At 39.4% G+C, this 15,964-nt stretch overlaps 1 protein-coding gene across 14 annotated transcripts in view; it reads right to left on the minus strand.

The window, feature by feature from the left end:
• The window catches only part of mark3a (MAP/microtubule affinity-regulating kinase 3a), a 157,782-nt gene that overhangs the window by 22,378 nt on the left and 119,440 nt on the right, over positions 1–15,964 (minus strand). For 6 of the 14 annotated variants that reach the window (XM_078234044.1, XM_078234043.1, XM_078234042.1 and 3 more), the window contains 6 exons: positions 12,364–12,463; positions 7,782–7,894; positions 2,189–2,345; positions 1,615–1,829; positions 685–788; positions 80–244 (listed from right to left, as the gene is read on the minus strand). In XM_078234044.1, coding sequence (XP_078090170.1) covers positions 80–244; positions 685–788; positions 1,615–1,829; positions 2,189–2,345; positions 7,782–7,894; positions 12,364–12,463 — 854 coding nt within the window. The remainder of the gene's footprint in view (positions 1–79; positions 245–684; positions 789–1,614; positions 1,830–2,188; positions 2,346–7,781; positions 7,895–12,363; positions 12,464–15,964) is intronic. The other 8 variants (XM_078234048.1, XM_078234049.1, XM_078234046.1 and 5 more) reach the window with 3 other exon arrangements.

The following is a 15,964-nucleotide window of genomic DNA, read 5'->3' on the forward strand; positions in this document are numbered from 1 at the left end:
AGAAAAATTAAAACAAAAATAGAACAAGTTAAAAAAAAAATCAGCAGGTAGATTTAATGAATTATCCTCCTTTGCTTACTTAGGCCGGAAGTTATCTGCTTCATTGTCTATTGTAGGCATCATCTTGGTAGCATACCCTGAGCCTGACATGGACACTGACTTCTGATGTCGCAATCGGGCAGAAGTGGAAGATGTAGTAGAAGCGGATGTAGATGCAGGAGGAGATGCATATGCAGACGCAGAACTAGTTGCACAAGCAGACATTTCTGTCAGGCTGTGATGAAGTGTGGTTGAGATAGAGGCAGAAGCAGACAGAATACAACATGGAGCACAATGTTGAACAAGTGCAAATTAAAAGAAAGCAAACACCATGCTGTTTAAAGAAGTTAGCTGCAATTTTACCTTTTAAATTAAAATAACAGAGAAGACAGAAAAAGAAAAGCAGTTTAAAACTGCAAAGCAATAACGTGCTCTACAGGCAATTCAGTACTACGTCCAATGTAACTTTAGGCAACAATGCTATTTCAGCATGTGAAAAGGTATAAGAGGTATATTAAAATATTAAACACGAGCTTATCACTGCAACACAGTTGCATTTGGATATTATTTAATTAGTTTAGATAAACTGCTCTAATATAAAGTGAATTCTGCACCACTCTAAAACATCTTTGACTAAATAATTACCTGTTTTCTTTTCCATTCTGTAATACTGAGTGCCTATCAACATTTGTTCTTTCACTGCATACATATGTATTCCGTCGGGTCATTCCTCCAGACACCGCGTTATTCTGATAATAGATAAATAAGTATTGATTTCTTCAAAACTATTTCGCTGCTGATTTATAATGAAATTTCTCCCTTATTGCTTCTCTACTAGGATTGTATATAATCTGAAACACAGATTTCTACAGCAGCAGCAACATTCAATAATTAGCAAATAGGAGGTGGACTTCTCCCAGCAGATACTGAAGCTTTCCACAAAACACGATTTTGCAACTTGGCCTAAAACCCGCAAGCTTACTTGATAAAAGCACTGAGCATTATTTGTTCAGGCTGGAATGCAGATATGTAACCCTCTGCAATCATTGCCCATTGCTCTATTACTAGAGAACGCCTCATTAAAAAATGTTTGTCATCATATTAACCTGCAATAATGTTTGCGATTGGGCTCAGTGATAGTACTCTTACTCGTGAGTTAGAAGGTTGCGTATTCTAAATGCACTCCAAAGACTTGAGAACATCATTGGCACTTCAATGTAGAGTTGAAGGACTGTGGTATCATGTACCTTGAGAAATAATGCTATTCAGGTGAGACTTAAACCAAGGACCTGTTTTCCTTCTCACCTGAATATATAATATATAATTACATATTTCGAAAGCGAACAGTGAGTTACCCGGCAGTCTAGTCAACATTTATCTCAACCAACATCACCAAAACAGGTTTATCCGATTATTTATCGCGTTACAATTACTTGTAATTGGTTGCGAAACGCTCAGCACATCCTGTGATTATGAAAGCCACTATGTACGTAAGCCACTATATTTCCTCCTTCTCTATACAATACTGCAAATCTGATGATAAATACATTTGAAATGTAGAATTGGTATACTCACACTAGTTACAACAGAACTCTTCTTGCGATCAGGAATTTCTGCTTTGTTAGGGTTGTTAGCACTTCCCAACTTAGGGCTGGAAGGAGTAATTCCTCTTCCCCCAACAGCCGTGGTGCTAGACTTCCTTGATTGAACTTCCTCCTTTAAGTCACTATCTGCAGTGCTAGTTTGACTTCTCTTTGGATAGGATACCACTGGTGGAATAGAGGGTCCAGCTTCAAAAAACAAAAGTTAATTTTCTGATTATGTCCTTTTCAATCTATAATTAGTTATATAATTTGTCTTGCTCAGAATTTATGAAATTCATTGTGTACATTTAATGTATATCAATCATAAGGCTGTGGCATTTTTCTAATCTGCAGATCTTTCTCAATTAAATGTGCACATTCACCACAATTACACAGCTCTTATGATGATGGAATCTTTAAATTTAAGAAAATGCTCTAGTCTACATATATACAATATGTTTTCTGCTGCAATAGTTTGGAAGAAAGAAAAGCCTATATTTAATTTAACAGAGAATAACAATCCAGTTTTCTTACCAAGTTAAAGATGGATGATTCTGAGCACTCACCATGATCACTGTACCGTCGTTGTTTTTGATTGGCTGATATGCTTCTTTGGACCTTATGATGAGAAGGAGATTGTCCAGTACTATTATTGAGGTCACTGCTTGGCCTGATCTTAGCTAAGGAAAGGTTACTGCTGGAGCTTGAATCACTGACTTCCAACTAAGAGGGCAATGAAGCAAATTTAGTTGAGAAGCAATCAAAAATACCTTTAAAGTATTAATGAGACAAAACTAAGTTTCAGATTAGTTCATTAAATTCATGCTGCCATTAACAATCTACAACCTCCACAGGTGCAATCATGTCATATTTAGGATTGAAGAAACAGTTAGGATTCACTAAGCCTCATTTACTAGTTTAAAAGTTCTGCATGACTATGTTCACATGAAGGCAAGAATACAATCATGGTGTGAGGAATATCATCTGTATATTATGTATATTTATTTTAACAGGGGCTGTTACCCTCACAACAGATCTCAAAAAAACCCTCTTCAAAAACAAAATAACCCCAGGAACACGCAGAGCAGCAATTCCACAGAACAGAGTTAAAGTGCGTTAATCATGCTGTAACGCCAGTGGCTCAAATTCAGTAAAGTGACTGAATTTCATCTCTACAGTGTCTGATTTCCCTGTGGTCAAGCCAGATTATGATGTTAATAGTTTCTGATTACGATAAACAGAAAAGCTAAAGCATGAAAGCAATGCCTGAGATAAACACTAACATGAAATTAAGTATTTGCAAGCATTGGAATCATTTATTTCAGAACTGGTTTTGAACTAGCAACAGAAAATTTAACATCTTATTCCAACCATTCTATTCAGAGTGTTCAGAGGTAATTTTGATTAAAGATTTGAACAAATATGGACTGTGAGAAACCTTAGACTTATCAAGCACCTTGACTGCTAAAAGGCATTTGATGAAGTTCCACACAAAGGACAACTAGTTAAACTGAAAGTTGGAGAGAATCAGGACAAACATTAAAAGTAGGTAAGAAATTGGCAGGCCAATAGGAAATAACTAGTACCTGTTAGAGGGGTTGTGTCAGGATTGGGGAGGACAGAATGCTGAGTAAGGTGCCCTAGGGCTCAATGCAGTCATCATTACGATTTTAATTTATATAAAAACCTGGATCCAGGAGTCCGATGCAAAATGGTCAAATTTACAGACGATATCAAACCAGCAAGAGCAGTGAATTCAAGGAGAAAGTTCAGAAGTTAAAGAATGAGTTGGATAAAATACATAAATGGCACAAACGTTGGCTGATCAAATTGAATGTAGATATATGTGAAGTATTGAACACAGGGAGAAAAGCAAGCCAAGTATGTACGCCATGAATATGTAAATTGAATCAATTGGAGCAGTGATCAATAATGCCAATAGTATGTTAGGTTACATAGCAGTAAGAGTTTTAACAACGCCAGGTTAAAGTCCAACAGGTTTATTTGGGAGCAAATACCATTAGCTTTTGGAGCGCTCCGAAAGCTAATGGTATTTGCTACCAAATAAACCTGTTGGACTTTAACCTGGTGTTGTTAAAACTCTTACTGTGTTTACCCCAGTCCAACGCCGGTATCTCCACATCAAGGTTACATAGCCACAGAGGAGGATACAAGTCAGAAGTAATGTGATCAATGTGGATATGGCCACACCAAATCTTGACACTGCAACCAATTCTAGTTGCCAAGACACAAGGGTGATTTTCAATTGTTATAGAGACAGCCCTGAGGCTGATCCCCATTGTCAAAGGGCTTCTCAAAGTTATGAGGAGAAACTTGGACATTACAGCTTGGAACATGAGCACCTGAGAAGTGATCTTAGGGACAAGAAAGTTGTGGGAAAGGTAAAGCCAGAACATTAGTAGGATAAGGGGGGACACAATTTAAGCTAGGTGAGGGTAATATAGCACAATAACAACAATGGCATTTTACTATGTTTTGCATCATAGCCTTCACCAGATTTCTTCAATTAAACTATCCCAACTCTTTGAATCATAAAATCCTTCATTCGGCCCATCGAGTCTGCACCGAACACAATCCCATCTAGGCCCAGTCCCATTAACCCCATGCATTTACCCTAGTTTGTCCCCTGAAAATTGACCTAATAATCGTATTTTTCTGAAAACAGCAATCGGGTAGCAAAAATGCTAATTTCTCCTTTCCCCCTTATTTGTTCATGGGATACGACCATTGCTGTCAAAGCCAGTATTTACTGCCCATCTATAATTTTCCTTAGGGAAGTAGTAGTGAGCCACCTTCTTGAGCCACTACAGTAAACATGGGAAGGAAACAACGTGCCACAATCAGAAAGGTATACACTACAGGCCAATTTAACTTAATATTTGTTAAAGGAAAAATGTTAGAGGCTATTGTTAATGAAGCTATAGCAAGGCACTTGGATAAGTTCACGATAATCAAAAGTTTTAAAGTTTATTTATTAGTCACAAGTAAGGCTTACATTAACACTGCAATGAAGTTACTGTGCAATTCCCCTAGTCGTCACACTCCAGCGTCTGTTCGGGTCAATGCACCTAACCAGCACATCTTTCAGACTGTGGGAGAAAACTGGAGTATCTGGAGGAAACCCATGCAGACACGGGGATAATGTGCAAACTCCACACAGACAGTGACCCAAGCTGGGAATTGAACCTGGGTCCCTGGCAATGTGAGGTAGCAGTGCTAACCACTGTGCCAAAAGGTGGAGTCAACATGGTATTGTGAAAGGGAAATCATGTGTAACCAACTTATTGGAATTCTCTGAGGAAGTAAAGTGCTATGGAAAAAGGGGTACCGGTGGTGTTCTGCACTTAGATTTCCAAAAGGCATTTGATAAAATGCCACATCAAATGTTTTTGTGGAAAATAAAACCTCATGGTGTAGGGGATAACATATGAGCATGGACAGAAGATTGGCCAGCTAACAAGAAGCAGAGAATAGGCAACAATGGGTCTTTTTCAGGTTGGCAAGATGTTATGAGTGGTGTGCCACAGGGATCAGTGCTGGGATCGCAACTGTTTACAATTTATACAAATGACTTGGCTGAAGGGATGGAAAGGATGGTTGACAAATTTACTGACGACACAAAGGTAGGTAGGAAAATAAGTTGTCAAGAGGACATAAGGAGCCTACTAAAATATATAGATAGGTTAAGTTAGTGGGTAAAGATCTGGCAAATGGAGAATAATATGGGAGAATATAAAATTGTCCATTTTGGCAGGAAGAATATAAGAGAAGCATATCATCTAAATGGGAAGAGATTGCAGAGCTCTGAGATTCAGAGGGATCGAGGTGCCCTAGTCCATGAATCACAAAAGGATTCTGCACTTAGATTTCCAAAAGGCATTTTGGAAATCTATGTACAGCAAGTAATTAGGAAAGCTAACAGAATGTTATCATTTTTTGCAAGGGGAATTGAATACAAACAAACAAAGAACAATACAGCACAGGAACAGGCCCTTCGGCCCTCCAAGCCCACGCCGTTCCCTGGTCCAAACTAGACCATTCTTTTGTATCCCTCCATTCCCACTCCGTTCATGTGGCTATCTAGATAAGTCTTAAACGTTCCCAGTGTGTCCGCTTCCACCACCTTGCCCGGCAGCACATTCCAGGCCCCCACCACCCTCTGTGTAAAATACGTCCTTCTGATATCCATGTTAAACCTCCCCCCCCTCACCTTGAACCTATGACCCCTCGTGAACGTCACTACCGATCTGGGAAAAAGCTTCCCACCGTTCACCCTACCTATGCCTTTCATAATTTTATACACCTCTATTAGGTCACCCCTCATCCTCCGTCTTTCCAGTGAGAACAACCCCAGTTTACCCAATCTCTCCTCATAACTAAACCCTTCCATACCAGGCAACATCCTGGTAAACCTCCTCTGCACTCTCTCGCTAAAGCCTCCACGTCCTTCCGGTAGTGTGGCGACCGGAACAGGGCGCAGTATTCCAAATGCGGCCGAACCAACGTTCTATACAACTGCAACATCAGACCCCAACTTTTATACTCTATGCCCCGTCCTATAAAGGCAAGCATGCCATATGCCTTATTCACTACCTTCTCCACCTGTGACGTCACCTTCAAGGATCTGTGGACTTGCACACCCAGGTCCCTCTGCGTATCTACACCCTTTATGGTTCTGCCATTTATCGTATAGCTCCCCCCCTACTTTAGTTCTACCAAAATGCATCACTTTGCATTTATCTGGACTGAACTCCATCTGCCATTTCTGTCCAAATTCCCAGCCTATCTATATCCTTCTGTAGCCTCTGACAAAGTTCCTCACTATCTGCAAGTCCAGCCATTTTCGTGTCGTCCGCAAACTTACTGATCACCCCAGTTACACCTTCTTCCAGATCGTTTATATAAATCACGAACAGCAGAGGTCCCAATACAGAGCCCTGCGGAACACCACTAGTCACAGGCATCCAGCCGGAAAAAGACCCTTCCACTACCACCCTCTGTCTTCTGTGACCAAGCCAGTCCTCCACCCATCTAGCCAACTCCCCCTTTATCCCATGAGATCCAACCTTTTGCACAAAATTTTGCACAAAAGTAAGAAGGTTATGCTTCTGTTACACAGTGGATTGGTGATATCACACCTGGAGTATTGTGTACAGTATTGATCACCTTATTTAAGGAAGGATGTAACTCTGTTGGAAACAGTTCAGAGAAGGTTTATTAAACTAGTACCTGGAATGGGCAGGTTGACATGAAAAAAGCGCTAGACAAGCCATGCTTGGATCCCACTGGAGTTTAAAAGAGTAAGAGATGATTTGATTGAAATATATAAGATTTTGAGGGGTCTTGACAGAGTGGATGGGGAGAGGATGTTTCCTCTTGTAGGAAAATGGCCGAATGGCCTACACCTGCTCTTTGTTCATTATTTTGTAAATTCAATCCTCCTCACTCTCAGTTTCTGATCTTAGTTATGCTAAACTAAAAGGTAACTAAAGCTGCATTTTCAATATGGGTTATTCTACTTGTGCAGCAGATCATATCTTAGTGACTGGCTCACCTGTCTGCTTTCTAGGCAGCATATGGAATATGGGAGAACTTTTAAGGTCATGTAAGTAAAAGAATTAGGGCAATCAATATTATTTTGGTCATTATCGGTTGCAAAGGTTGCTTGGCTCAGTGATAACATTCTTACATTTTAGTCTAAGATGGTTCTGGGTTCAAATCCCACTCCAGAGTTTTGAGCACATAATCGAGGCTGATGCTTTCATGCAGTATTGCAGAATTGTTGGGTTATCGTAGTTACTGCCTTTCAAATTAGAGATTAAAGCAACTTACTGTAGCTCTCTCAGGTAGGAGTTAAAAAGATTCAATGATATTATTTAAGAGGAGAAGGTGTGAGTAAGCTGGCGTTCTAATCGTTATGCGTTCCACAGTGAAACACATCAAAAACAGATTATCTGGTAATTTATCTCATTACTGTTTTTGAGGCATACCAGTCTGTGCACTGGCAGTTACGTTTCTTTACATTCCAACAGTAACCATTTTGAAAATACTACATTAGCCACAAAGTACTTTGGAAAGTTTTGAAGTTGTGAAAGAGGCTATATAAATGCAAGCTTATTCTTCTTTCTTTATGCTTACCTCATTGGACTTTCGACCCAGCAACAAATATGTTGCAGTTATGTCGTCATATTTCATTTTGGCAAGAGATTCCTGGATTTCTTCTCGGGTATAACCCATCCCAACCATTATATCTGTAAAAGAGAGATCAGTAATTTTCAGACAGACCAGTCCTAACTGCTAGCTGGTCAAGTATATATCTTCCAATATATTCTTTCAAATCTAATCTCATCCTTACACCACGTTTCCTTTGGAAGGTTGCTAGTGATCTTCTAAACTAACAAATATTAAACTTTCACACTTGCCTTCTCTTCCTAAACTATTGAGCTTGCATAGAAGAATAAAACTTTACTTAAAGGCAACCATGGTTTGGTATACTGCCCAGCTGTCATTAGGACCAAGGCCTGAGGTAGGCTATTCACAAAGGCATAAAAATACATCAGCTGGCTTTAAGGACCATACACATTGCTGCTCGATTTAGCACAAATTAACAGCTTCGTCGATTACGATCAAATGATTAGCTGTTATTAGAAGTAGAAAATTCACACTTGCATAACTAAAATTATTTCTGGATGTTGAGTTTAAGAAAGAGAGGGAAGTCTTATTTTATATCTATCCAATGCTCCACCTAACTTTGAAGTGCTTAAAGGCAACACCCGGGCTAGATGGCTCAGGTAGAGAAAAAATTAAGGCCATATTTTGAGTGTTCTGTCTCTGTTCTGTAACATTAATTGATTGTGTGAAAATTAGAAGTCTTCTGCTTCTTTGTTTTGAAATCTCTGACTTTGAATTGTATAATCACGAAAAAATAATCAAAATAGAGCTTTAAGTTTAAGTTGATTTATTAGTGTCATAAGTAAGCTTACATTAACACTGCAATGAAGTTGCTGTGAAAACCCCCTCGTCGCCACACTCCGGCACCTGTTTGGGTACACTGAGGGAGAATTTAGCATGGCCAATGCACCTAGCCAGCACGTCTTTCGGACTGTGGGAGGAAATTGGAGGAAACCCATGCAGACATGGGGAGAACATGCAGACTCCGCACAGAGAGTGACCCAAGCCCGGAATCGAACCCAGGTCCCTGGTGCTGTGAGGCAGCAGTGGTAACCACTGTGCCTCCACTAGAACTGAATGGTAATGTGAGTTACAATTTAACCTAAAACTCAGAGGCTATGAAAAGCGACCTGTAAAATGAATAATTAAATTCTCCTTAAATGCAAACAGTTAAGAACAGGGAGCTCAGGTATACATTAAAACTATAGTACACATTTATCTTATTTTATATCTATATCACAAAAACATTTCATAAATGTAAGTAAGTAGCTCTCTGTTCAGTTGATTAGATAAACTGCAAAATATACTAACATTTATGTCAACATAAAAGGGAATCCAAAAGTCTTCTGTGGACACATGAACAGTAAAATGGTAGTAAAAGGAGAGTGGGGTCAAGTTGGGACCAAAGAAGACATTTATACTTGGAGGCAAGGGGTATGGCTGAAGTACGAAATAGGTACACTGCACCTATCTTTACTAAGAAAGAAAATACTGCCCAAGTCTTAGTAAAAAAGGTAGTTGAGACACCGCATAGGTGAATGTTGATAAAGAGGAGCAATTAGAGGAAGCAATAGTTGTACTTAAAAGTTGATATGTTACAGAGCTGGATGGGATGCATCCAAGGATATCGAGGGAAATCAGAATGAAAATTGCAAAGGCACTGACCATTATCTTCCAATCCTCCTTAGATATAGGGATGGTGCCAGGGGACTGGCAAATTTCAGATGTCATGCTCTTGTTTAAAAAAAGGGGTGTTAGGATAAACCCAGTAACTACAAGCCAGTGAATTTAGAAGTGTGGTGGAAAAGCTTTTAGAAATGAAAATCAGGTTCAAAATTAAGTTACCTTTGGCAAGTGGTTTAATATGGGGGTAATGGGTAGGGCCGTACAAGTCGTCATGAGGAAAACCCCCCTCGAACCTATGGGCTCGTGTATTTTTTGTATTTGAGTTGTGTTAGGGTTATAGAATCTCTGATTCACTTCTGTTATGGGATAGACGGACTATATATCCTGGGAAAAGACATTGTATTGTATCATTGGCACCTGCAATGTGGCCTGGGGAATGGGAGAAGCATCCTTTGGTGCATGACCAAGTGTGACATGAAAATCCGTGTCAATTTAACCGCCATTTTATCTGTGCTAATATCCTGTATTTTTTATAGTTGAGTAAGCAACTATAAGATTTGCTTTCCATTCGTTCTATAGCTCTTTTGCCGGTATCTGTGTGAGCTTGGTTGCGCACTGCTGAGCCAATTCTGGCTGCATCCTGTAACTCCCATTCTTTGATATATCCTTTCATTGCTCGTATGATGGGTGGCGCTGGATTTGATAAATAATCCGAACCAACTGTGTTGGTATTTTTTTTCCCGCCTCTTCATGTACTTGTTTGAAAATGATCACGTCATCTTCGAGAGTTTGTTGTGTTATTTGTAAAAAATTAAAAATCTTCAATAAAAATATATTTTAAAAAAGTTAAGTCGCTTGGATTAATGTGGATTCATTGATTTGTCCAGGACAAATCGAGTTGAACTAATTTGCTTGAGAAGATGTAACATCAGGTTGATATGGGATAATGCAGTTAATGTGGTGTACATGGCCTTTCAAAAGACATTTGCCAAAATGCAAGTATTAAGCTTATAAGCAAGTTAGAGCTTATGGAATAAAAGGGGTAGTAGCAGCATGAATACAGAATGGCTGAACGATAGGAGAGAGAGTAGTGGGGTCAGACTTTTTGCATGCCTTCAAAAGATTTGAGCATCGCTGGCTAGGTCAGCATTAGTTGTCCACCCCTAATTGCCCGCGAGAAGGTGGTGGTGCAATGTTTTCTGTTGCTGCAGTCCATGTGGTACATGTTAATTTCTGGACACCACACTACAGGAAGGATATGAAAGTATTAGAGAGGCTGCAGAAACGATTCACAAGAACATTTCCAGGAATGAAGAACTTCAGTTATGTTGGAGAAGCTGGGGCTGTTTTTCTTGGAGAAATGAAGATTAAGAGGAGATTTGATAGAGGTGTTCAAAATTATGAGTGGTCGGATAGAATAAACAGGGAGAAACTGGTCCTGTTGGCGGAAGGATTGAGAACTGGAGTATACGAATTTAAGGTGAATGTGAATAGAAGCAAGGAGGAAAAACATTTTCATCCGGTGAGTGGCTAGGATCTGGAGTGTACTATGTGAAAGTGTGGTGGAGGTAGATTCAATTGAAGCCTTATAAAGAGAATCTACGCAGGGCTATGGAGAAAAGGTGGGTTAGTGGACCTAACTGAGCTGCTAGGTCATGACATGTTGAATGGCTTTTTTCTGTACTGTAACCATTCAATGTTTCTATACAAGGAAATTAAAAATTACAAACTCTCAATATTTCAATTATAAAATACGAGAAATGGATTGGAACATACCATGGCATGGAATATATACTGTTACAGTATGAGGGGGCTTAAGGCTTTAGATAGTAGTCGCAAAAAGGAATGAAATAGGTTGCTGTTTCGCAATTCAAATGTATTACAATTAACAATACTGTTTAGTCTATAGAATCTACTTTACATTTTGTGTTTTCTTTTTAAGCGCGTAAAGCACACAATATAAAAGTTATGTACTGCCATTTATCCTGTCTGGTCCCAATTACTCCTCATCAGATGCTGCAAACATTGTGACAAGAACAAAATGTATTATCCAGTTAAAAAAGGACAAAATGCCGTGAATGCTGGAAATCTGAAATTAAAACAGAAAATGATGGAAATACTCAGCATCAGGCAGCATCTGTGGAAATATAAACAGAGTTCACTTTTCAAGCCAATGACCTTTTATCAAAACTGGGAGAAATTACACATTTAACAGTTTATTACCTAGTGCAGTGTCAGAGAAAAGTGGGAAAGAGTGGAGGCCAGAATAAAGGGGAAAGACTGTGATAGGGTGGAAGGCAGAGTAATTTAAATGATAAGAGATGCGGCAAGACAAAAGGGGGTAGTAAGAAGACAACAAAAGAAACAGAAGGTGATTGTACAGATTCTATAACAGGTAGCAACAAAGGCATTCCCAGCACTGACTGCCCAAAAATTATGGCAGTAATGGTTATAATCCAAAATTATTGAAATTAATGTACAGTCTGGAAGTTCGAAAGAGTTTAATCAAAGGATAAAATCCTGTCCCTTGAACTTTGTTGTGCTTCATTGGAACAATGCAAAAAGCTAGCGACAGAGAGGTCATAATGGGAGGTAAATGAAGTTGGCAAGCAACCAGCTCAGGGGTTACACTTGCAAACTTAACCAAGCTGTTCAGCAAAGACAAGTGAAACAACAATTTACTTCCCTTCTCTCAACTTAGTACACTGTATTCATTGCTGATTATGTGATCTCCTCTACAATGGGGAGACCAAGCAGAATTTGGGTGTTTGCTATGCTGAATGTCTCTGATTCAAGCGGGGACCTCCTTGTTGAACTGTATGTGTTACAGTTTAATGAAATTTTAAACTTTAACCCGGAATATTCCTTCAGTGCCACAATAAAGCAAATAACAAACTCAGCGCAACGGTTGATTCACACTCACCTATTCTCTTGGAGTCTGTGATATCCAAATCTGGTTCTACAAAAGGTCTAAGCTCATCATCATCATGGCCTGCATTAATCCATCGATCCTTCATGATTTGCTAGCATCCAAAGAATAAAGGTTAAGTTCAATTTAATAAGGTTCAAAGAGATCTCAGTCATGCACCTGTATGAAAGGACATGGAACTAAGGTTGACCCATAGCTGTTGTTGCTTATTTGAAACTCACATAGCGATAAAATAGTTGCTTTTCAATCATTTCTCCCCATTGTGCATGAAGGAAATTATTCACTTGAAGTTTGGCTCCATGTGCACAAGCTGCAGTATATTAGCAAGAGATATTTATTGTCTGCGAGCTCAGATATTGACTTTCAGCTGGCTACTGGATCATGGAGATGAATGGCATAAACCTGTCCTCATCTGTAATCCATGAGAGCATACTTTCCACAGGAGTCAGTGGACAGTCATCAACAAGAACAGGGTTCCTCCATGTTGTTGGCCATTGAAAGGCATCGTCTTATTCTCACTGCCCCCTGGCCAAGATCAGTTATGGATCATCACAGCCAAATTGCTGTATGTTTATCTGCATAACCATCAGGTTGCTTCTCAGCAAAATGATGTTTCAAGCAGTAGTTTGCTATGTATGCTGATATAATACCGGTCTCAGTTGTGTTACATTAGAACAAGTCACAATTTTACACATTTTTATTCATTCATGGGACTTAGGCCTCACTGGCTAGGCCAGCATTTACTGCCCAGCTCTAATTGCCCGTGACATACCATAAAATTGTTTCACAGGTACAGCTGTATTTGGCCCAACTGGTCTACTGTTCACACTTCACATGAGCTTTCTTCAACTCTAATTATCTTTTCCCATCCTGTCCCCTTGTCCCTCATGTATGCACTATGTTTCCTATTAATTATGTCAATGTTATATGTTTCAACCAATCCTCACGACAGCAAGTTCCACATTCTCACCACTCTGTGTAATTTCTCCAAAACCCTTTAATTGATTAGTTAGCCCTTTGCTATGGACTATTTTGTCTCCACTGGGAATAGACCCCTCTATTGGGTCTCCTCTCTTTCAGAGAAAGGAACCCCAGTCTGCTCAAACATTTCTGATAGTTATAGCCTCTTAATTTTGCTAACATCATCTTGCAATTTCGAGTGTTTCAATATCTTTTGTTGTGGTATAGAGACTAAAACTGTGTACAGTACTCTCCAGCAATTTATTCACAAATATCCTTGTTCCTCTAACTCATTTAATTTCATATCTTCCATTGGAATAGGTGATCTTATTTTTCCAAACAAAATGCATCCACCCATACATTGATATATTGAATGTAAATAGCAAATTATCCATCCACATTGCTACCCTGTTTACTCATTACTATCCTGTTTACTTATTACTATGCTTTGATCAGTCTTCTATACTCCAGCCCCAAATTGACATAATTGCAAATATTGACACAATTGCCGATATCTTGCTGCTGTTTATGCCGGCGGGAACTTACGGTGCCGTCAACGGCATACCCCCACCTCAGGTTTCCCGGCAGTGAGGAGTGTGTTCAAGGGGAAACCCCATTGACAACGGCAGGACCATAACGTCCTGCCACTAGTATAACATGCCACACAGAGGGAGGAAAATCCTGCCCCATATCTCCAATGTCCAAATTATTCATGAAGTAGTAAACAATAGTGGTTACATATGGATTCATGCGGACACTATTACCCACTTTCCACAAGTTTGAGAAACTCTCCTTAACTTTTAGCATTTTCTGTGATGTAGCCATCTTTCAGTCTAATCTCCAACTTGTCCCGGACTCTATTTCCTGACTGCCTTGTCCCTGACTTTACATGCCTGGATGTTATGAATCCCACATAGTACCATAATGAAAGCCTTTTGAAATCCATGTCTGCCACATTCAGTACATTACCCTTGTCTATAAACTTCCTGCTAAGAAATCCAGTCTTCTTAAAAATTATATCAGTGGTATCTCATGATTAAGCAAGAATGCTAATATCTTTCTACTAATGCATTAAGCTGATTATTCCATTTTCCTATGGATTATGCTTTACTTTCTTTTTGAAGACACTGTCCCTTTCTGATGATTTCCTTCCCAGTGATTTGTTAATATATCTGTCAATGCTTCTGCTTACCCCTCCTTAGTTTACTTCCAAGTATCCATGAATAGAATCCATCTGAACTTGGGTATTTGTCCTCCTTACATTTGGCTAGTTTATCTACTATTGCTTTTTTTTCTAACTTAACAGTGATAATAGCCTTCTTGACTTGATTTGATTTGTCACATGTATTAGTATACAGTGAAAAGTATTGTTTCTTGTGCCACACGGAGAAAACATACCATACATAGAGAAGGAAAGGAGAGGATGCAGAATGTAGTGTTACAGTTATAGCTAGAGTCTAGAAAAAGATAAATTAATATAAGATAGGTCCATTCAAAAGTCTAATGGCAGCAGGGAAGAAGCTGTTCTTGAGTCCTCAGAATTTTGTATCTTTTTCCTGACAGAAGAAGGTAGAAGAGAGTATGTTCTGGGTGCACGGGTTCCTTGATTATGCTGGCTGCTTTTCCGAGGCAGCGGAAAGTGTAGACAGAGTCAGTGTCAATGGATGGGAGGCTGGTTTGTGAGATGTACTGAGCTTTGTTCACGACCCTTTGTACTTTTGTGTGGTCTTGAACAGAGCAGGAGCGATACCAAGCTGTGATACAACCAGAAAGAATGCTTTCTATGGTGCATCTGTAAAAGGTGGAGAGAGTCGTAGCGGACATGCCAAATTTCCTTAGCCTCCTGAGAAAATAGAGGCGTTAGTGGGCTTTCTTAACCATAGCATCAGCGTGGAGGGACCAGGACAGGTTGTTGGCGATCTGGACACCTAGAAACTTGAAACTATCGACCATTTCCACTTCGTCCCCGTTGATGTAGACAAGGGCACGTCTTCCACTATGCTTCCTGAAGTCAATGACTATCTCCTTCATTTTGTTGACATTGAAGGAGAGATTATTGTCGTCGCACCAGCTCACCAGATTCTCTATCTCTTTCCTGTACTCCATCTCATCATTGTTTGAGATCCGACCTTTCCACAATTGTCATTTGCTCTTTAGTCACCTCTTAAAACTGGGGCAAAGTCTCTATTCAGTATTCTTGGATTTCAACATCAGCTCCTGTGAGTTTATTTTGCTCATCCCTTAGTGATAATATCCTTACTTCAATTCTTCTCTTAGTACTTAGGTCTCTAGAATACTTTACTTTTGTTGTTTCCAATTAATATGCCTGCTTCACATCCCTTCTTCACGCCCTAAGATTTCTCAATGCATTACAGCCTGCAACATTTAACTGCCAATCATACCCTGCTAAAGGCCATGTTTCCAATATCATGATTACATCTGTTTCCTCACTTTTAACTACTACTTTCGATTGTGTCGCTTGGCTTTTGTTGCTCTGTACATTGCTACAGGAGCAAATTATTTTGCTCTTTTCTACTGTCCCTGTTTTATCTCATCAGGAAGCTCACTATTACTTCCCAAAGCCTTTTCTGTTCCATGCATTTTTGTGTTATCTTTATCTCTTTTTGTATTATGA

The sequence above is a fragment of the Mustelus asterias genome, chromosome 18, assembly GCF_964213995.1.
Source record: "Mustelus asterias chromosome 18, sMusAst1.hap1.1, whole genome shotgun sequence".
Classification (NCBI taxonomy): domain Eukaryota; kingdom Metazoa; phylum Chordata; class Chondrichthyes; order Carcharhiniformes; family Triakidae; genus Mustelus; species Mustelus asterias.